The sequence below is a fragment of the Archocentrus centrarchus genome, unplaced genomic scaffold (assembly GCF_007364275.1).
Source record: "Archocentrus centrarchus isolate MPI-CPG fArcCen1 unplaced genomic scaffold, fArcCen1 scaffold_68_ctg1, whole genome shotgun sequence".
In the NCBI taxonomy this organism is placed as follows: domain Eukaryota; kingdom Metazoa; phylum Chordata; class Actinopteri; order Cichliformes; family Cichlidae; genus Archocentrus; species Archocentrus centrarchus.
In genome coordinates this window covers 247016-269959 of record NW_022060284.1, presented here as the reverse complement: position 1 = coordinate 269959, position 22944 = coordinate 247016, and the positions used below count along the sequence as shown (strand labels likewise).

The following is a 22944-nucleotide window of genomic DNA, read 5'->3' as shown; positions in this document are numbered from 1 at the left end:
ATGTCTCCATGCACTGAGTTGCTGCCATGTGACTGTCAAAGGTTTGGACACTGGTACTGTATTTGCATTTGCACAGGTGTACAAATGCAAATACATTTGCATTTGGAAATGCACCAGAATCCAGTGTCTGGTGCATGTATGTTACACAACTTGTTTGTAAATATTATTTATGCTAAAAGAAAGCAGTAATACATACAGTGAGAAACACATTTTTTGCCAAAATCTATTAATGGAATTTTATGCAAAGATTGAAGCATTTAACACCTGGAACTTGATGTTTCATCAAAATATTTTTGTGTGTTGTGTGTGCATTTAAAATGGTTTATCAAATCCCACCTTATTTGATATAACGTGTTTGTTTTTTATAAATAATTTAAAAAATAATAAATGTGCAAACCATACTTTGAAATAATAGCAAAGATTTGTGCATTAAAGAGAAAAAACAGAAATCCAGGAATTTTTTGCAGAGTTTATGGAATAATGCAGTGTCATACCTTTATTGTGTTCAGATTAAATTCACAATGAATTTGGGAAATATACAAACATTTTCACTGATCACAGGAACCCCCTAAAAACCCACCACCACAAACAGAGGTAATCTTTTCCACTAGAGAGATGAACAAATAAAAAAATATGCTGAGGAAAAGGTGATATTCACTTATCATAAATGACTACTTCAGTGACTTATGTGAATATTGACCTCAAGTGTGTACAAGTCACATAACGTGCCTTTAAAACATTTATTTTACAAGAGTACACCAGGAGAAAAGTTAAAAAAAAAAAAAAAAAAAAAAAAAGATACCCATAACACATGCCATCAGATGATCTTCCCCGATAGTGTAAAATACACAGTTAAATTACTGTGAACAGCTGACTCACTTCAGGATTCATTTCCTGCCAAAACGTTATATTTTTGCTCGCTCTTCTGCTGGAGTCCTTAAAAAGAGACAGAACAGGAATTCTTCTTATCCAGCAGCAGAAGAAAACAAACCTGACCTGAAAGAAGTCGTTGCCCTTCTCCTCCTGCTTCGTTTAGAAGCAGGTGTTAAACACACAGAGAACAAGCAGCTTATATGTATATAAGTAAGAGAAAGCATCACTGGAATCCATTAGCACTGCCCTCAGTGTGTTCAATGTGCCTGTACTGTATAAATACCAACTTCATGCTAAACCTTTGTTCACCTGCCCAACACCTGAGGAAAAATATTGTCTTTACTGATTGGAATTGCAGGAGTGACACCAGCAGGAGGCAGTATAGAGTCATCCCCCTGAGTGCAACTCTCACAGAGCTGGTCCCCTCTGTAGACTCAGTATAAAACAAAGGATGTGACCAGCTTCACTACCTCACCTACACTAAATGATTCAGGGTGGATTTCACATGGAAACAGCTGAAAGTTCAGTAGAAGCTCACTGACACAATACAGTTCAATGGCATCATGAACTACAGGTGAATCAACACCTCCTACACAAATGCTGAACATTAAACCTTCATTAAGGCAGCAATGATTATTTTCAGCTGTTTCTATAATAAATAAAGATGATAAAAATCTAAATGAAAATGCCCACACTGTGTCTGGGTGGATGAGTCAGTTTTTAAAAGAAGAAGAGATTTTTCAGTTGTATTTTTTTTTTTTTTTACATCTTCATGGGCCTGACATCCCTCTGAAAGTTGCTTCAATCTGCTCCAGTGTTTTGCCCTTGGTTTCTGGGATGAAGGCCATGGTAAAGATGATGTTAAGGGTGCACATAGAGGCAAAGAGCCAGAAGGTTCCTGCACTGGTTAGAAGATTCTGCAAAACAAAGAGATTCAGAGATAGAGAAAGAAAAGGCCACAGAGAAATATCCCAAAAAACACAAATTCATAAGACTGCAGGGCTGTTTAAATTATGACACAATTTTTTTCATGAACTTAAGTGTAATTTTTTGGTATTTCATTCATGAATCCATACATTTTCTTATTCTCTTAAGGAGAGAGAATGGAGTGGAGGCTGGAGCCCATCCCAGCTGTCACAGGGTGAGAGGTGGGGTACACCCTGGAAAGGCTCACCAACCCATCACAGGGTCAACACAGACAACCACACAATCCCACATCCACACCTACAGCCAATTTAGAATAACCAGTTAATGTAACGCATGTCTTTGACCTGTGGAAGGAAACTACAATCACTATCCTCTGAACTGAGAACTTTCAAATCTAAAGGTGACAGCAGCTAACCTAAGCAGGCTATAGACCGATTACAGACTGCTTAAGCTGCAGTTATGGTTTGCGTGTTGGTCATTGCTCACTCATAATGTGATGTCAACACAGCCCTATAACCATTCGTGCTTGAGGAATACTGGACTTGCTGAAGTCTTCGCATAATCATGTTTTGCAACTCCAAAAATAAAAAATAAAAAAAATAAAAATAAGAAGAGGTCAAAAGAGAAAACAAAGAGATTTTGGTATTTTTCTCAAGAAAAGCTAATTTTTTATTCCAGCTGTTGCAGCATCTCCCTGTCTGCCTTCTGCTTACCTCAGTGTTCCTGTATTGATATAACATTGAAATAGCAATAAACCCCAACTTATTCATACATTTCTCCAACATGGGAATGTCATATTTAATAAATAAATGATTGGTTTTGCAAGTGTTTTGCATTTTTTTTGCTTTGTGTGTGTATGTGTGTGTTTTTTAATACATCTCCTTCAGTCACATGCTGGTTCCTTAATTTGGCCCTAAGTCATCAGAATTTTGAGTGTCATAAGTCAGTGATGATGTGTTTGTAATGCTGTCCATGTTCTGCTTTCTCATAATAACCAACAATAACGTTTACTGTGTGAGTCATTTTTGACTTTATGGTGAGTTACGCTGTGCTAACTGTTCCAACAGGACTTTACACCATATTCAATGAACCAGTGGAGTCAAACCTGTGGCCAATGGAACAGAACTGGCCCACCAAAGGCTCCCATTTGGCCCCCGGGATGGTGTTGCAAAGTGTGAAATTTGCAGTGAAGCCCATAAATAATAAATTTTTTTCAATAAACTGTGGTCATGCCAAGATTACCACACAGGAATGAAAATGGAAAGTCAAAAGAATTTCTAGATATAATGGTTTTTATTATAAATATGTAAAATATGATGTTTCGAGTACTTTAAAAACTTTTGCTTTCCACTGTGATCTGTAAATTGTAAGGCACGGGCAACTCTCAATGAATGAGGAAAAAGGCATTTATTTTACATTGCACTTATTCTTAAGGCGTGCCAGGCTGTTCATCCGCTCTTAAAATGATTTTAAAAAAAAAAACACCACCTGTCATTATCTGGCAAATTTGTAAGGGAGTGGGAATAGTTTGGGCTTTTTTCCTTTAAATCTCACCTCTGGTCCAGAAAAACCTTTTCAGGATGTATTTCTGAAGAAAGGCAAACATTTTTTTTTCTTAATGAATACTTTTATTGCTCAAGCCCACCTGAGACCAGACAGGACTGTATGTGACCCATGAACTCAAATGAGTTGATATCTTTGGTTTCAACTACATGAAATTTTGAGCTGTTCCACCATCGTAATTAAACATGCTCTGTGCTCATGCAGCCTAATTTACAGAGCCTCATTTGTTTGTGGGGAGAACCCTTGATCTATTCATTCAACAAGATAAAATTGTGTTCACTAAAAAAAAGGATAAAAAATATTTGATTAAATTTCACTTTTGTTTGCGATTCCTGGCTGAAATGTGGTTTATGCATCTTTAACAGATTTTGTATCCTGTTCAGTGCTCACCATCATATCCTGGAAGTTTTTGGTGACGACGAATGCCATGCTCCAGTTGGTGAGGACACAGACAGCGCTGGCAAACCCCCTCACTTTGACTGGGAAAATCTCCGACATGACCAGCCATGGGATCGGACCCCAACCGAGAGCAAAACCTGAACAAGACATTAACAGTTATTAAAGCGGTCTGTGGGGGGAAAACACCCACAGGTTTTTGAAGAACCACCATCAGTGCCAATTAGTTCTTTTGGTACAGTAATCATTTTGCAGATGACCTATAAATTTATCTCTTAGTTTGTGTTTATCCAAAAAATTAAATATCCAGTTTTCTGCTTATGAACCTATAATTGAAGCAAACTCTTAAAATACCCTTTCTTTGTCCCCTTTTACACAAAACATTTCGCACAAACCTATAGGTGCTACAGAGAACATTAACTAGACAAAAATGAAGGGAAGAATTTAGGATGCATAGCTGTAAACGAGTTGTATAACTGAAACCTGAAGCGATTTGTAGAATGTGTGCGGTATGGGATGATGAAAGGCCTAAGTGATTTTAGCATTTTGTACTGGGGCTGACTGACCTGTCTTAATATGGTGCAAAACTGACCTGTGATGAAAACCGCTATGCTGGCCAGAGCCATCCAGGCCAGGTCACCATGGGGTTCTGGAAGTCTGGACATCAGGTTGAAGTACACTCCAAATGCTGTGGTGCTGATGGCCATAGCAACACCTGGGTCATGAAATTAAAATCAAGGCCGTGCTACAAAGAGATGTCAGGAATTATGGATAAATATATTTAAAGACTCTGGCTACCTGAGATAATGAGAAGGACTTTCCTTCCAGCCTTGTCCATGATCAGTGCTGCTACTGCAGTAAACACGACTTGAATCAGACCCACGATCACTGACGCCAGGTCACTTTGCTGTAGCAACAAAGACATTTCTATCACAAAATTATGTTTTCACTGAAAAGCACTTTTATATTGGAAATTAAAAAATTAAAATGAAATATGTAAAACAAAAAATAAATGTTGTAGAAAGGCACTTTTTGAACTACTCTCTGCAGTTTAATTAAAACTTTCACCATGAAGGGGAAGCATTTTAATCATTAATTGTTATTAATCTCTGGCTCTCTTCCACAGGATGTCTTTTTTTTTTCTCCCCTCAGCCCCCCCTCAGCAGATGACCCCCCCTCCCTGAGCCTGGTTCTGCTGGAGGTTTCTTCCTGTTAAAAGGAGTTTTTCCTTCCCACTGTCACCAAGTGCTGCTCATAGGGGGTCGTTTTGACTGTTGGGTTTTCTCTGTATTATTGTAGGGTCTTTACCCACAATACAAAGCGCCTTGAGGCGACAGTTTGCTGTGATTTGGTGCTATATAAATAAAATTGAATTGAATTGAATTTTAATCAGTGGGTGTAGCCCTACCCCATTTCCCAAAGAGGCTTTGCTTTTTTGCAGGTCTCTGTTGTAAATACAAATGTGTCCTTAATGTTTGGACACAATACATTTATGTTTTGGAAAAAAATACTGGTATTGTATTTGTTTTTTGTTATTTATTTGAGGAAATAGGTTTTGAAGCTGGCTGTCTCGTTCACAGAAACGACTGGTATTTGAGGTTTATTTGCTTGACTTAGCAACTTTTCTTTCAAAAAGTGTAAAGCAACAAATCTTTTTTTATAAGCAGCTGCCAGCACTTCCTTGTGAAAGAGCAGCAGCACCTGTGAATAAGCTACCTGAAAATGTGCCTGTTCAAATATGTTCTCAGCATAGAACATGATGGCATTGATCCCGCTCATTTGCTGGAAGACCATCAGCATGATGCCAATCAGCAGAGGCTTGTAGACACCGGGGTCCTTCAGGTCAGACAGCTGGAAATTAGAACCCTAAGAGAAGACAGAATAACCCTGATCACCAGGCCAAAGTACCAACACGCTTCCAACAGCAGTGGGGAGGGCAAAGGCGTTATAGCCAGAAAATCATTTGTCTTAGATCACCTGCTCATCACATGCTTCCTCAATTCGGCTGCACTCCCATTCAACAGGCGCGTCTGGTCCTCGTAGGAAGCGCAGTGCCTCCTCAGCCTCCCTTCTCCTGCCCTGTGACAGCAGGAAGCGGGGTGTCTCAGGCATGAAACACATAAAGACCATCAGCAGCGTCGGTGGGATGGAACAGCAAACCGCGAGCCAGCGCCAGTCCATGAAGAGACCTGCAGGATGGGTTCACACACTCAGGATGAGCCATTTCTACTTTGGTGGAAACAATCATTTAGGAGTGGTTTATTTACATTATAAGGATACTTATTGAGTAATTAAGTCATACAAGAACCACTTGTACCAACAGTTTCAGTTTTTCCTTCATTAATTAGCAAAGTCATTTATGAATCCTCAAGCTTTATGTTTGCGCTGCCACATCGAGGTGTTTTAAAACCAACCATCACAAATGAGCGGTGGATTTAAATGAGAGGGACACTGCATGTTAGCGACTTGTCAGTAAGGTAGGCCTGTCCTAAAGCATGCTCTTATCATCCTTCTGTATGCTAACGGCACCATCATTTATAAAAGGGACATCATGTTGTATTCAGGAAGACTTGAATAGACTAGTGACTGAAACCATAAGCTAATCAGGAAGTGTGTGAGTGTGGGTAATGTTGCTACTTGAGTAGTCACCCCCTGCTGGCCATTAATAAGAAGGCATGTTGAGGTTAAACTTTCAGAGACTAAGGACCAATATGGCCAACATGTTTTTCTTCTCAGGTTTTTTTGTGCATTTTAAGACCACCACCCTGCACCCTAGCATTTTCCTCTTTCTCATGGATAATTTGCATGACCCTCAAACTTTATCCATAAACTATGCTTTGACTTATGTAACTCAAGTTGCCAAATTTTATTTTAAATGCAGTCCACATACTATATCCACACACTGTATACACTTTCAAACCATCTGTCATGCAAACCTAGCAATCTATACAATCCAGTTCAGCTTCTGTGTGTGTGTGTGTCCAGTTTTCCAGTACTGCAGTGACTTCAGTTCCCAATTCCTCCTGCCAGAGTACCATGAATGAGTTTGCAGAAATAAAACAGAGCACCTTTAATACAGGATTCAATAGTAATTCAACCACAAAGCTCAGACAGAGAAAACGGGCAACTCATTGAGCTCTAAACCAGTTTACTGATTATCAGAATAGTTCCTATCCAACTGATTTATAAACCAATTATTATTATTATACCATTAATGGCATTATTCTCCAATTTATCACTGCAAACTCAGAAACCTTTGACACAATTCAAACACCACGTTTACCCACAACCAAACTGCCTGCACCACGAGACAAACAACTTAGAAAACATTCCAGCTTTTATTAGAAAATCACAAACAGCATCCAGCTAACAAGATTAGCCAGAAGCAGCTATTTTTACAAAGGTCGAGTAGCGTTCCTGCCATCGAAGTGGCAGCAGAGGAATCAGGTTGTATATGAAGATGATCATGTGAACGCCACATGTGCTACATCATGGGGAGCCTTTCAGTCATTTACAGCTTGTAAACCACTGTCGTTACCTGATGCTTTTACATTCTTCCTCAAGTTTAATGATCCTGCTGTCATGCAGACTTTGCAAACTGATGATGCCATAAACACTTAAAACAGCAGCTTCGTACCTCCAAGATAAGCTCCCATGATGCCCATCACCACCATGAGCTGCACACAGGAGCCTAAAGTCCCACGGACCCGTTCATGTGCCATCTCAGAGATATACACCTGTGTGAGGAGAGAAAAGGAGAACATGAAACAGGAGGAACGTAACAGAACATCAGGGTTACAAACAGCGTTCAACCAACTTTTTCAAAAAGGTTTTGATCCAAAACAAAAACAAAAATCAAAACCAAAATCCAAAACAAAACAGGAGAAAAGGAAAGTGTTCAAACGAATTCATCTAATACTGCTGCTATTACTGCCTACTTCTCTGCTAACCTGGTGCATTGTTTGGAAAATGAACATTACTAGTCTCACATTTTTAGGCCAAAGAAACGATCAAAGAGGAGTTTAGTAAACGACATACCGGGACGACCAGCGAGGCGATGCCGCTGGCGAGGCCTGTGAGCGCTCTGCCGACGTAAAACATCCACACGTTCTGCGCCGCGATGATGATGGTGAAGCCAAAGATGAACGGTAGCGTACACAACATCAGACTGAGCTTCCTGCCGATCTTCTCCACCATCCAACCACCCAGCAGCCCACCCACCGCCGCTCCCAGCGTCACTATGGACTGAAACAGACAACAGATTTTCAGCAATAAACACTGAGAAATTATTGGGACTTTAAACTGATCAAATGCAGCCTAATCGTAAATTTGGGTAGAAATAATTTATTCTTTGAGTTGTTTCTATGTGCTTAAAATCTATTTTTTTAATGGTGACCTTATTTTCAAAGAGACCAAAACTCCAGTAGCACTTACACTATATAGAAAACCTTTACTGCTAGATCAGCATGCCATGTACCACATGACCAAGTCATCCTTGGAGTTGGACCAATGTACATGAATGAATATGATTGGGTGTTTTCTATAATCATTTTATGTAAAATGCTATCTGCAGTGTGTTTTATGATGGCTCCAATAAAGTTGTTTTAAAGAGTACACAGCTCAGGGTGAGTGGTTTAGATGTTAGATTCAACTCATTGCCATTGTGCACACAAGGCACACAACGAGATGATCGTCCAGATCACTCATCCAGAGATGAGCACCTGCGGTCATTCAGCCAGAGAACGGCGCTACCATTAGGCAAGTGTCTTGCCCAAGGACACAACGCAGCACAGAGACAGGGGCTCAAACCAGCAACCCTCCAGCTGCAAGGCAAGCACCTACCCACTGCGCTACTGCCACTTTGGTTTGGAGAGAGAGTTAGAGAGGTGAGGCTCAGATGGTTTGGACGTGTACAGAGGAGGAACAGTTCATGTACTGGGCAAATTATTCTGCAGATGGAGCTGCCAGGCAGGAGGAAAAGAGAAAGACCACAGAGAAGATTAATGGATGTAGTGAAGGAGGACATGCAGAGGGTTGGTATGACAGAAGAGGATGCTGGGATAGGGTGAGATGGAGGCAGATGATCTGCTGTGGCGCCCCCTATAAGAAGAAGATTATTATTATAGACTGGTGGGAAACCTTAGATCCTGCCATTCATGCGGATTCTACTTTAACACATCTTTCCCAAGCAGAAGCCACCGGAAAATGAAAATACAACCAAGTAGTGCCAAAAACTGTACTTCCTATTATGGCCACTTGGGGCTTACTGAAAAAGTGAGTCCATTCCCACAGAGTCCAAATGGCCAATTTCACAGCAGAAATAAACATGTGTTCAGCCTGGTAAAATAAATGTTTCTGGTGTCTATGGATAGTTTCTCCCTTTATAATAACTGTACAGGAAATTAGTTTTTTAATATCACCTGCTGGACTGTCTTAAAGCTTAAAGATAGGGGTGACCAGCTGCAGCCGACTGCCATCAGTGTGACAATTAATTTTACAGATACAGACAACACATTTTCATCCAGATCTTTCTCTTTACACCCTTTGTCTTCATACTACAGCTTTAATAACAGGATGTTTTGGATGAACTGAGATGTTAAAAGTTTAAAATACACAGCCTGGTGCAATATTGAATCAGCATGGCTGCCATTGTACCCCGAACCAGGAAGCCTGGTTATCGTCCAGTCTCAGCCGAGAGTCAGCGATCTTGGTGAGTTCAGGGATGGCGGGAGAGCTGTATCCCAGCACGAACCCAAAGCTCATGGGACCCAGAACAGAGGCAAATGTCGCAAGGTACAACTTCTGATTCTTCACCTTGCTGTGGAGAGAAAGAGGAACACAGAGGTAAAGGTCAAGTGTCACGTATGATAAGAGGACGTTCAGCAGCCTCATTAATGTGCCTCAGTTACAGAACAGAAAACAATCTCTATATTTTTAGCATTGCATATTACAACCCACACGAGCATTTTTTCTAACAGCTGTTCAGTCAGAAGGACTGTAGTCAAAAGAATACTGATTTTTAGTAATACTGGGAGAGCAGCAGCAGCAAGAATCCAGCACAGAACAGAGCAAGCATCACTAAAAGCAGACATGACACCGATGAAGTCAGACTGCACGTGAAGAGGCAGAGCTGGGGTTGTGTTGGGTTGTTAAATGGTTTGCAGATGCACAGAAAATGGCTTAAATAGCACAAGAGTCCAACTGGATCTGAGAAAGGGTTCAGCTGAGCAATCAGAAAGGTGCCGTAGAAATAAAGTTTATCATCATTATTATAATTTTATATAACTTATTACTGAGATGAGTTGATTTTTGATTGTAGCTTGACCGTGTGGCCTGACTGAAGTAACACTTTGCTCAAGTTAATAACTTACAGTAAATAAGTCCCACGCTGACTGAAATTCATCATACTGCAGTTTATCTTTAATTATTAAATTTTATAGTAATTTTTCATGTAATTTACCTCGCTCTGATGAGTGAATGGAACATCAGAAATGTGTTTAAAGTGTGTGCAGTGTTCAAAAAGTGTGAATCAGATGTGTTCCTGAGTTTCAGCTCTTTAAATATGCAAACTTTCTCAACAGGAAGTGTTATTATTGAGGTATTCAGCCACAGGTCATAAGAGCAGTTTCAGTGCTTCAGTTCTCGCTCTGATTCTCTGTACGTTTAAAGTGGAAATGAAACGCTACATGTTTAAAGACTAATTTACAGCATGGAGCTCTCAGGGGGTCACTTTGTGCTGCCCCTGGCTGCAGCAATGATGTGCTTCATGGTGTAAATTAACCTTTATACATGTAGTGTTTCATGTGCACTTTAACAGAGGGATGAACTCCATTCTTCCAAAGCTAATGATTCACCTCATTTTCATCCTCACCAAACCATTCAATGAACCCTCGTGCCATATGGCTGGGGACACTGTCGTCCTGGAAGAGACCTCTCCAAACAAGACAGATAAAGGTGATCACTCAGAAATACTTTGTGTTGACCTGCAGTGAAGCTTCTTCTTTTCTAGCATAACAGATCCCCTCAATGTAGAGGTGAAGGGGTCAGTGTTTTCCTTTAATTTGTCACACATCTGTGTAGTTCCTCTTGTAGCCACTGGCTTCCATCTAAGTCGACAGACAACAGCTGTAATGTGTTACCAAAGAAACTCCAAATTCTCCTCTGTGGTTCCACATAAGCAGTGGCCAGATTCCCCGGGGCCAGTAAAAAAGTATTATGGGCATGCTGAGTGGCCCGAGCAGTGCACACAGTAGCTTTTGTAGGACAACGAGGGGACGGTAAAAGACTGATCTACTGGCCTTGTGGCCAAATGGGGAATATTATCTGCACGGTATATTTAGCCTACTTGAGCTATGGAACACTTAAATCCTCGAAACGGTGCTTTGTATTGGAGCTACACCGACCTTTGATAAGCATCCTGCTCGGACATGAGTCCTGTTGGATCTCCACCCTCGGCTTCCAACAGCCTTCTCCTCTCATCCTGGATAGCCATACCGACGGAAGCAGTGCTGTTTCCTGGGATTCACCTCTGTTCACCTCTTACAATGGTCACATGTCAGAAACTAATTAAACATCCACGAAGAAAGGTTGCAAAAGCCGCCGGAGAAAGCGATAAAACACCAGGACGGAATCAGGAGAAAGAAGCTACAAGTTCTGAAATATCCGTGAAGAAAATGTCTGACACTTCAGATGGAAAAAAAATGTGACCACTACCGAGAACATCTGCTTCTCCACCGGCGGCTAACTTGCTTTGTCAACATGCAAGTCAGCTGATCGACGTGTGCCCTTCTTATTTCCTGTTTTTTGTGTTTTCAGAGTAAAAGTGTTTGCTTAAGTTGGAGAAGTCTGGCGGCCAAAGACTATAGTCTTGTACCTTCATTAAACAAAAGATAGGGACTTTAATTACACTAACAATTAATCTCACTTTAATCCTAAATCTCTCACGAAGACAAACAGATATTCTGGTTAATTACGGTCATTCCTTTAGTATTAGCTAAAACTAATTGTCATCTCTAATGTAGCAGATACGTACCTAGCTATTAGCCGTTAGCGTTACTTAAGTTAATTTTTTTTTTTTTTTGCGTCCGTTTAAATTTGCCTCATAGCTACAGCTTATTAAAAGATGTTAACATGAATTTTTTTACATTTTTAAAACACCGGAAGTGGGAGGAAACGACCTGTTGTTCAAAATTAACGACCTTTGATTACAAAATAAAAGCCTCTGAGAGCGTTGACGTTGGTTTTCACGGCCACCGTCAGATTTTTAACATTGAGCAACAACTTTAAAATATTAGCCAAGCAAAAAATAAAATAAAATAATAAAGGGTAAAAACGTGACTAAGTCAGTGTAAAACAGCGACTTCAGCAACACATGGACACCTCTGAGGAGACAAATAACCAAACGGTAAGAAGTGACTGAAAAGCAGCAGGCATGCCCAATCTGACGGCAGTGTATAAAAGATATTAACTTCATTTATGATGCATAAGCTGCTTAACTGCCACAAATCCAGGTTAAGTAATTTTAACTTACTGCTATAGAGTAAAAACTTAAAGTAATTCAAACTGGTTTTAGGGTTGGATTAAGGCTTTTAGTTTGATGCTGATGCTGTAAAATACAAATTCATAACAGTACAAAATAAGATAAATGTTTTCTAACAGTGAACGTACCTTAATAACAAGCTGACTAATGAACTGTTTTATAATTTTATGACGTTGATTGTCCACCTCCAGGCTGCAGAGCAGGGGTTTTTTGCTGTATCAGAAGAGGAGCTGGTTGAGGCCAAGAGAAAAAGCACATTCAAACGGCTTTTTGGCTCCAGTAAAATCTTTCAAGCATACACAGAAAAATGCCCTGAAAGACCAAACCTGCAGGGGAGCTTCATCGTTCAGAGCAAGGCCATCGAGCAATGAGAATGACCACAGACTGACATCTATGGGTCTTGAATACGTATTGTAGTGTATTTAAAATGGTGTTAGACTCCTTATTATAATAATTATTTATGGTATGTATGGCCTTGTTGCTTCATCTAAGTTAATCTTCTGTGTGGAACAACCTGTTTTAGCTCCCTTCCCCTTTCTTTAAAGCCAACTTTTATCTGATTGCCTGCCCCTCATAAACAGAAGGGTTGATTGAGTTTGATGTGTTATGTAGTCATTGTTCAGTTGTTTTTTTTTTTTTGACATACAAACCTATGCTTCCATAGTTAATGACTGGCAGTGCAGGCACAAGATGGTACCACATCTCACAATTTTGCACTTTGCATTCATGTTTGGTATACAGTATTGTGCCAGTCATCTATCCCTGGTATCCACTTGGAGCCATTTTCTTGTCAAGGTTTTCTTAGCTGATAACAGAAGAATTCTAAGTAGATATCTCTCGGCTGTTGTAGTAAAATCTGTTATCTCTGTTAACTCTGTATTGCCGCATAATCTCCAACAGCCTGTTCCTGTATTTTGGTGGGATTTCTGTGCTGGAGTGATGAAAAACCTCATAATATTTTTCCATCCAAATTCCTTCCAGTTTGTTGAATAAGTTGTGTTCCATTGTGTTTTACACACTATTTCCCAATCAGTTTTTTCTATGCTTATGTCTGCTTCTTTTTCCCATTTCTTTTTAACATATCTAGTGTCACATTTATTTTCCTGAAGTCCTTCATACAATCTTGTCATGACTTTTTTTGGTGCCCCCACATTATAGGCCATTCGAAATACGCTTAAAAAAATTTCCCATAATTTTTTCCTGAACTTGTTTTTTGAATTTCCTCATATCTATTTCTCATTTGTAAATATCTAATGGTATGGCAGTAGAAAATAATATCCTGCAGGGCAACCTTGAATTTGTTACACATAAAAAAAAAAAAAAAAAAAAAAAGAGTTGGCACAAACTGAGAACACTCTTTAATGTATAGACCTTTTAATGTTTGTAAATGCCGATGATGTGTTTTTTGGCAGAGCCAAACCACTGACAGTTCTGCAGTATCTCTGTAAAAGTTGTATAAAAATCTCACAATTTTGCACTTTGCATTCATGTTTAGGATATTTAATATGGACATTTGTTGATTGATCATTGTGTCATGGACCAGTGGACTACCTATAGCTTGAGACAAGGACATAATAATCTTTCCAAGATAAGATAAGATAAGATAAAACTTTAATGATCCCACAATGGGGAAATTTGCACATTACAGCAGCTCAGTATAGAGAAAAATGAAAAGGATGAGTAAAAACAAATGAACTAAAATAGAATAGAATAAAATAAAATAGAAAAACTATACACATATACATAAGCACTATATACATAAAATATATATATCAATGTCAATACACACATGTACATATACACACACATAAAAACACTATATAAAGATATCAAAACATTTTACATTTGTAGCCGGTAAGGTACACAGCATACACGGTATGCATTATATGGGTGAGTGTAATAAATAAAATATATCTGGATTGTATGGATAAAGTGATGGCAGAGGAGGTAAAGTGTCCAAGTAACTCAAGACATTATGATGCATTATACAGTCTAACTGCTGTAGGCTGTGATAAACAAGTCACACTTGAACCTCAGAGTGCTAATGTTGTGGATTCTGTAATAGCCTTAAAAGCCTTAGCTTCATGTTCAGTCATAGCTGAAAATAAAGTCATATGAAATGCTTGTATAATGTTGAACTAAACTGTCTACAAGCATTACACAATAATAGTGCTATCATAATGTCCACTATATTGAAACAGTCAGCCATGTTTGCAGTTGCTGTTGTTTCCAGTTTTTCTGTCTTTATGTGTGTTAAAGATTTCATATCCGATAAAACCTGTAAAACCTTGTTGAAATCAAATGCTCTCTAATTCTGAAGCTTTCATTCAGTCTGTCTGCAACCACAAACTTTGGAGTTTCTCTTGAAAGGGCATCTTCAGCAGTGGTATTCTGTAACAGTACATATCTATTCTGATGTCCAACATTACAAAATTACTTTTTAAAAATATTTTTTTACTATCTCACCAGTTTTCTTTGTTTCCTGTTTTTCTGCCACCAGAAGGCACACACAGCTGCAGTGAGCTTACAAACATGGTGGTGTACATGGGCTAGGTATTCTTGTCCGTGAAAAATTTTTCAGCCACACATCAGTAGTTGAAGGTACTGCTTCTGAGAATGTATTATGGGTTAAAATTCACTTGGGCATAGATAGGGGAAATCTTATTTTGGGTGCCGTTTATGTTCCACATGAAGAGTCTATTTATCACAATGTTGACTCATTTGATATCATAGCTGATGATTTAATTATGATCAATAATATTTACAAGAATTGTTTAGTTTTACTGTTAGGTGATTTTAATGCCCATACTAGTTGCTTATCTGATTGTGGTGATATGGATGAAGCTTCCTCCTTTCCTTGGGACTTGTATGGGGAAGATTTTTTGTTTGATGGTAGTGAGATGGATTTACTAGGCATATCAACTACAAGATATAATCAAGATAATAATAATAATAATAATAATAATGGGTATAAATTGATTGAACTGTTTAAAGCCCTTAATTTAAAGATAGTGAATGGTAGGATGGGATCTGATTTGGGAGTGGGTGAATTTACTTGCTATAAACCCAATGGTAAAAGTACTGTTGATTATGCCATTGTGAATCCTAAATTGATGTCCAAAATATATTCTTTTGAAGTTGATATGTACGACGTAAATCTCTCTGATGTCCACTGCCCAATTAATTTAAGTATCAAAACCAGGTACATATTGAATGAGTTGGATGTTTCTCATTTACCAGTGGAAAGAGATCATACCCCAGAAGTTCAATTAAAGACTAACTGGGACCCTAATCTAGCCAATGAATTTAGGACTGCACTTGAAAGTTCATCTGAAGTGATTAGTAAACTAAATGATAGAATATCAAGTTTAGATCTTAATTCGGTTACACGGAATGATATAACTCTTTTAACCCAGGAAATGTGTTCTATTTTTATTGGTACTGCAAAGCAATTGGGCATCAGTAAAGAAGTCAGGATTAGGAACTGTAATAGGCTTAAGTGTAAACCAGATAAGGATCGGTTTGATAATGAGTGTAAATCAATTAGGGATAAATATGTAAAGGAAAAAAATAGGCTTAGAAAAATCAGAACAGTAGAATCCAGATGTGAATTGAAAAACCTTTCTAAATCCTATTAAAAGTCCATGAAATCCAAACGTAAAGAGTATTTCATGCAGCTTCACATGGATCTGAGAAATATGAAATCATCCAATCCAAAACAATATTGGGAAATTCTGAATAACGCAAATAGAAGCACTCCAAAATATGGAAATGTTTCTGTTGGTGACTTTTATGACCATTTCAGAAATTTGTGTTGTGATTTTTGGAGAATATTATCACTTTGGCTCCCGAAAATGAATCTATAAATTACCCATTTAGTATGGATGAAATCAAGGTGATAATTAAGAAACTGAAGAACAAGGCCTGTGGCACTGATAACGTTATTAATGAATTTCTGAAGAACTGCCTGGAGATGATGATATCATTAATAGTTCACCTCTTCAATTTAGTGCTTGAGACAGGTCTTGTACCTGAGGATTGGTGCACCGGTATTATTAAACCCATCTATAAGAACAATTATAGGGGAATTACATTTCTTAGCTGCATTGGTAAACTGTTTACTGCAGCCATAAATACTAGACTATCTTGGTTTATAGAAAGTTCTGGCATCTTAGGTGAAGAGCAAGCTGGATTCAGAGAGAATTATTCAACACTGGATCACATCTTCCTCCTAAATTCTATTATTGAACTATATCTGTTTAACAGGAAATGCTTATTTTGTGCTTTTATTGATTATAAAAAAGCCTTTGATTTAGTGGACAGATGTTCACTGTGGAAGAAATTGATTGGGCATGGGATTAATGGCAAAAACTTTAACGTTATATATAATTTGTACAGCAATGCCAAATCTTGTATTAAAGTTGGGTTTAAACTGTCAGATTTCTTTAGATGTAATGTGGGGGTAAGGCAAGGTGAAAATCTCTCACCATTGCTTTTTGCCATTTATTTAAACGACTTTGAGAATTATTTGAGTCAGTCTTATAAAGGTTTAAATAGCCTTGCATCTAAGTTTTCTGAGTTTCTTAATAGTGAGGAGGTAAAAGTGTATATTAGGTTATATGTACTTCTTTACGCGGATGATACTATTGTCATGGCAGAATCTGAGGATGAGTTACAGCTTGCTCTTAACTGTGTTTATAAGTATTGCAATGAATGGAAACTCACTGTAAATACATCAAAAACCAAAATTATTGCATTCTCCAGGGGCAAAATCTGGAATCTTCCTACTTTCCATTTCGGCCCTGATAAGATTGAAGCTTGTAGTGATTATATATATCTAGGTACCACATTTAATTATAATGGTAATTTTACTAAAGCTATTGATAAATAAATTAATCAAGCCAGACATGCACTGTATAGTTTGAAAATTAAGGCGCTTAAGTTAAATCTCCCTATCGATAGCCAGTGTGAACTCTTTAACAGAACGATCGTACCCATCTTGTTATATGGATCTGAAGTATGGGGTTTTAACAAATTAGATCAAGTTATTATGTTCCAAAAGAAATTTTTAAAAACTTTACTTGGAGTTAATAAAAGAACAGCAAATTGTATGGCATTTAGAGAATTGGGTCAACTTAGCATTGAAGCACTAGTATACAAAAGAATGATAAATTTTTGGGCTATCTTACTAATGGTAAAGAAAAAAAGTTCTCCAATGCCATGTTCAGACTACTTAAAGATATGTTTGATAAGGATGTCTTTAAATCAAGATGGGTTTCAAAAGTTAAAGAGATTATAAATAATTGTGGATTTTCTTATGTGTGGCCAAATATTTGGTTAATTGATGCTGATTGGCTTAGGAATACCATTAGTCGGAGAATTGATGATATTTATAAGCAAAATTGGTATGGTGAAATCCAGAGTAATAGGTTATGTTCAAACTATTGTCACTTTAAATTTGAAAACTCTTTGGAAAATTATCTTGTCTCTAACCTGAATCATCATGATCGTATACTTCTTGCTAAATTTCGTTGTGGAAACCATCGGCTCTCGATTACAGAAGGTTGTTTTTTAAATGATATAACGCAGGCTGAATGTAATCTTTGTAATATGAAGGCTATCGGTGATGAATATTATTATACACTGGTTTGCCCATTTTTTAAAACCCAACGTGAAAAGTACCTGAGACAAAAATTTTTCCTTTGTCAAAATATACGTAAGTTTTCTGTTCTGTTCCAAACTAAGAACAAAACAACATTGTCTAATTTAATTAATTTTATTAAAATAATTCTATATTATTTTAAATAATTTCCTGTAAATTCTCTGTGTTAAATCAGAAATGTTTTCTTTTTACACATTCTGACTTTAGATTTATTGTTCACAGAGTTTACAGTTTGTTCTGTTTAATTGTTCATATGTTTATGCTTGTGTTTTTTTTTTTGTTTAACTACTTTTAAAACTTTGCTATAAACACGAGGCATGCTGTTACGGTTGCTTAAAAATTTTTTTAATGGTGCTCTCATACCCCGAAAGGGGTTGTTTTAGAGTAAATAAAATTGAATTGAATTGAATTGAATTGAATTGAGTGACATCCATGCCAAATGAGCCTATAAAATCAATAAATAAATGTAGTGTTCTAAGTATACTTCACCATCTGTGATTGAATTAGCAGGTACTGTTTTCTTCTAGCCAGACATCAGTTTGTTATCGTGATGTGAAGTCAGCGTTGGCGTTGAACCTGACCTGTCCAGTGGCTAAAGCGCTGCTGCAGCGGCTGTGGGAAGTGAGTGAATGGGCGAGGCAATGGGCTGTGGACATAGCTCTCTGTGGAGAGATGCCCGAAGCCCTCTCCATGATTAATTATAGCCCACAGCCCAGAGGACGGACGTCTCTACGTGTTCAGGTGTGTCCGGCCAGTGTGTATCCTTCAGAATGTGACACAAAATCGGTTTTTGGACTGTAAAAAGACAACATTTATTTAACTGCAACTGAACTCTATTATTTTGCATTCTCAGAGGGACTATGTATAGACGCACAAAGAACTTTATAGTAGCCATCGAGGATATGGTCCGGCTGTGGAGCTGGGTGAAGAGGAGGAGAAGGAGGGGCAGGAGGAAGTCAGAAGTCAGGTGGAGGTTGGAGAAGATAATGCTGAGAGTTGCTCTGTGCAGAAGAAGGCACAGTTTCAGCTGGCTCTCATCTACAATGATTTTGCCTCTATGCTCAGGCAACCCTGCTTCTCAATAAGGCCATCGAGGAGGAGAAGGACCAGGCAGGCCTATACCTGAACCGAGGAGGTGAGGCTATGACACCTGACCTCTGTGTGTGTGTGTGTGTGTGTGTGTGTGTGTGTGTGTGTGTGTGTGTGTGTGTGTGTGTGTGTGTGTGTGTGTGTGTGTGTGTGTGTCTTTTCACTCATGCACCCCAAACGATCAGCCACTTCCAAAAATACTGAAAATCGTCTTTGGCCCACCTCAATATTTAATCTGAAAAATAAGACTTAGATGAAGAATTTCCCACTTTTTGTTTTCTTCTTTTGTTGATTTGCATGATGAGCTTTCCTTTGACTCTCTGATAGCTGCCAGTTTTTAACATAAGAATGACACCCCCCATGCTAACCAAGCCTACCTCGGAATATGAGCGAGAGATACATGATTGAAGCCATACCGGCTCAGATGTCGCCTGGATTAACAAGGTCCGTGTCAGGTGTTGAGGAACCAGGGCATTCTGACAATAAGTGAGCTACTGGAACCAGAAGGTTACGGCATAAGTGGACACGAGATGAGAACCGGGAACTGTTGAAATGCTACTACACATATAATCCCAGCGAGAGGGGTTACATGGAGAGGATGTGGGACCTATGGATTCTTCGAAACCCAACGTCCAAACTGATGGCAAAACAACTTGTGGCTCAGTGTTCCAACATACGAAGGAAGCAGCTGCTATCACAACTAGAGACTGATGAGGTACAACACAAATGCTACAGCAAGGGGGAGCCAGGACGACATTTCAGGGGGGAGATTTCCAAGCCCCAATAATAACAACAAGTACACTGAATACCAGAGCAGCTGACCTGAAAGATAAGATCATGGCTAAGAAGGAAACCTGGACCCCTCGACGCCGACTACCAAGACTATGTGAAGTACTCTCTGAAGACCTACTAGAAGATGGGAATGCAGCACTACGGACAATCCCTACCACTACTATCACTGAAACCAATCAGTTGATGTATAACACGGCAGCAGTGATCCTTGAGATGCTTGGATATAAGATGAACAGCAATAAGGAGCAGTACCCGCCATGGAAACAACTACTAGAGATCAAGGCAGCACAGAGGGAAGTTAGCCAGCTCTCAGAGTTGCAGAAAGGTGTAATGAAGAAGAAAGCAGTGCCTAAGAAGTACAACAGGCTGTCCATACCTGAGGCCTTAGAGACTGCCAAGCAATAAATGCATGGAGGGTTTCACCCCAAATCCAGCACCCTGAGACTGTACGCTATGCGGAAGGAAGGAGGCCGAGGACTAGTGAGTGTTAGAACCACTGTCCTAGATGAAACAACGAAGATCCATGAATACATCAGGAAGATGGCCATGAAGGATCATGTGCTTAGTGAGTACCTCAGGCAGCAGAAACCCAAGAAAGAAGAGGAGGAAGAAGAACAGGAACCATCATGGAAGGACAGGCCTCTGCACGGCATGTACCACTGGCAGATAGAAGAAGTGGCTGACATAGAGAAATCCTACCAATGGCTGGACAAGGCTGGACTGACAGACAGCACAGAGGCACTAATCATGGCAGCACAGGAACAAGCTCTGAGCACAAGATTGATAGAGGCTGGAGTGTACCACAACAGGCAAGACCCCAGGTGCAGGCTGTGCAGAGATGCCCCTGAGACAATCCAGCACCTAACAGCAGGGTGCAAGATGCTAGCAGGCAGGGCATACATGGAACACCATAACCAAGTGGCCAGCATAGTCTACTGGAACATCTGTGCCGAGTACGACCTGGAATTCCCGAGGTCCAAATAGGATACGCCCCCAAGGGTGGTTGAGAACAACAGAGCTAAGATCCTGTGGGACTTCCAGATACAGACAGACAAACTTGTGATGGCTATCATAGTGGTCATGGACATTGTAGTGGTGGACAAACAAAGGAAGAAGGTTGTGGTGATAGACATTGCAATATCAAATGACCGCATCAAGAAGAAGGAAGACAAGAAGCTCGACAAATACCAAGGGCTCAGAGAGGAGCTGTAAAGGATTTGAAAGATGAAGGTAACAGTGGTCCCCATGGTAATCAGAACACTTGGGGCAGTGACCCCCAAACTGGGAGAGTGGCTACAGCAGATTCCTGGAACAACATCCAAGATGTCTGTTAAGAACAGTGCAATACTGGGATACCGCGCAGGACCCTCAAGCTCCCAGGCCTCTGGTAGAGGACCTGAGCTTGGAGGGCAAAAAGACCGTCCGTAGGGGCGAGCTGGGGGTGTATGAATGATGAATGGTGTGTGTGTGGGGTGTGCCTGAATCAGCTGTCCTGATTCAGGGCCCTAATAGCCTGCAGAAAGAAGCTCCTCCTCAGCCTCTCAGTGTTAGCCTTCAGGGAGTGTTTCCTCACCTCAACAGAGAGGAGAGTCCATAGTTGGGACGGCAACCTTAAGTTGGAGGGTCAGATTAATGCTGTAGTTAAATCTAGTTTCTTTCATCTGAGACAGCTTGCCAAGATAAAAAATATCTTCTCGAAAGATCACTTTAATACAGTGATCCATGCCTTTGTTACAACCAGGTTGGATTACTGTAATTCTTTGTATTTTGGTGTTAATCAATCCTCACTGTCTCGTCTTCAGCTTGTACAAAATGCTGCTGCACGGCTATTGACTGGAACACGTAAGAAGGAACACATCACTCTTTTGCAGCAGCAGCACCAAAGCTATGGAACGATCTACCTCTCCATATCCGCACAGCTCAGACGATACACACATTTAAATCTCTATTAAAAACACATTTCTTTTCCTTGGCATTTGGCTGCAGTGCTACCTCCTTTTAGATGATTGTTTTATGGTATTTTATGGTACTTGTTTTAAACGTTTTAATTTTTAATTTTCTTATGTTATTTATTGTTCTTAATGTTTTTATTTATTTATTTTTATTTTATTATTTTATTTATTTATTTATATATTTTTATTTTTATTTAGTATAGTCCTTGGGGTTACAGATCTTGTACAGCACTTTGGTCAACGTCGTTGTTTTAAATGTGCTTTATAAATAAACTTGACTTGACTTGACTCTGGTTTTATCTTCTCTGCACTGGCTTCCTGTTTATTTTAGAGTTCATTTTAAAATTCTTTTATTTGTTTTTAAGTCCCTAAATGGCCTTGCACCACCCTATCTCGCAGTGTTGCTGCATCTACACTCCCCTTCCCGACCGCTCAGATCTGCTGACCAACTGCTTTTGGTCGTACCGAGGACTAAGCGGAGGCTCAGGGGGGACAGAGCATTCGCCGTGGCAGCTCCCAGGTTGTGGAACGCTCTGCCTATGCGCATCAAACAGGCCTCTTCACTAGCCATTTTTAAATCTTCTCTTAAGACCCACCTTTTTCACCAGGCGTTCAAACACGCTTGAGATGTTTGTATCGCAGTGTATTTATTTCTTATATATTTATTTATTTTTTAGTCTAATTTTATCCTGACTTTTGATTGTGTATTTTATTTTTATTTTATTGTTGCTCTTTTATTTTTATCTGTTACTGATGCTCTTATTTATTGTTATATTTTATTGATGCTCTTATTTTTGGGTGTTGACTTTTATGTTTGTCTTTTGTTGTTTTATTCTTCCTTGTTCAGCACTTTGGTCAGTGCTTGCTGTTTTAAAGTGCTCTATAAATAAATTGGCTTGGCTTGGCTGGGGTCTTCCATGATCTTTCTGGCTTTGGTCTGGCACCGCCTGTAGAAGATGTTCTGCAGGTCAGGAAGTTCAGTTTGAAAGATGTGTTATGCTGAGTTTACAGCTCTGTAAAAATACAACTTCTCATGGGCTCCAAACCTGATTCAACATTTTCCAGAATTCATATGTAAAAATGCCTTTTCTTTTCGAGTGCATTGGAAGTTTGAATAATGATTTCTTACAGCCATAATATGACACTAAAGC

The 22944-nt window shown here is 39.2% G+C and overlaps 2 protein-coding genes across 2 annotated transcripts; one reads left to right on the top strand and one right to left on the bottom strand.

The window, feature by feature from the left end:
• Positions 1 to 467: 467 nt before the first annotated feature.
• slc2a8 (solute carrier family 2 member 8) lies at positions 468 to 11529 on the bottom strand. The gene is made up of 10 exons (XM_030725684.1): positions 11163 to 11529; positions 9415 to 9577; positions 7798 to 8004; positions 7397 to 7496; positions 5737 to 5948; positions 5476 to 5625; positions 4558 to 4666; positions 4352 to 4474; positions 3754 to 3899; positions 468 to 1790 (listed from the first exon to the last, which is right to left on the bottom strand). Exons 1-10 carry the CDS (start codon positions 11249 to 11251, stop codon positions 1644 to 1646), a joined length of 1446 nt encoding a protein of 481 aa, XP_030581544.1. The 5' UTR covers positions 11252 to 11529; the 3' UTR covers positions 468 to 1643.
• Positions 11530 to 11983: 454 nt separating this feature from the next.
• LOC115777727 (tetratricopeptide repeat protein 16) lies at positions 11984 to 21687 on the top strand. The gene is given in 8 exon segments (XM_030725690.1): positions 11984 to 12163; positions 12490 to 12662; positions 18488 to 18658; positions 18660 to 18701; positions 18814 to 18866; positions 18869 to 19009; positions 19012 to 19095; positions 21644 to 21687. Coding segments are annotated over 8 exon segments (741 nt in total). The 5' UTR covers positions 11984 to 12130.
• Positions 21688 to 22944: the final 1257 nt, after the last annotated feature.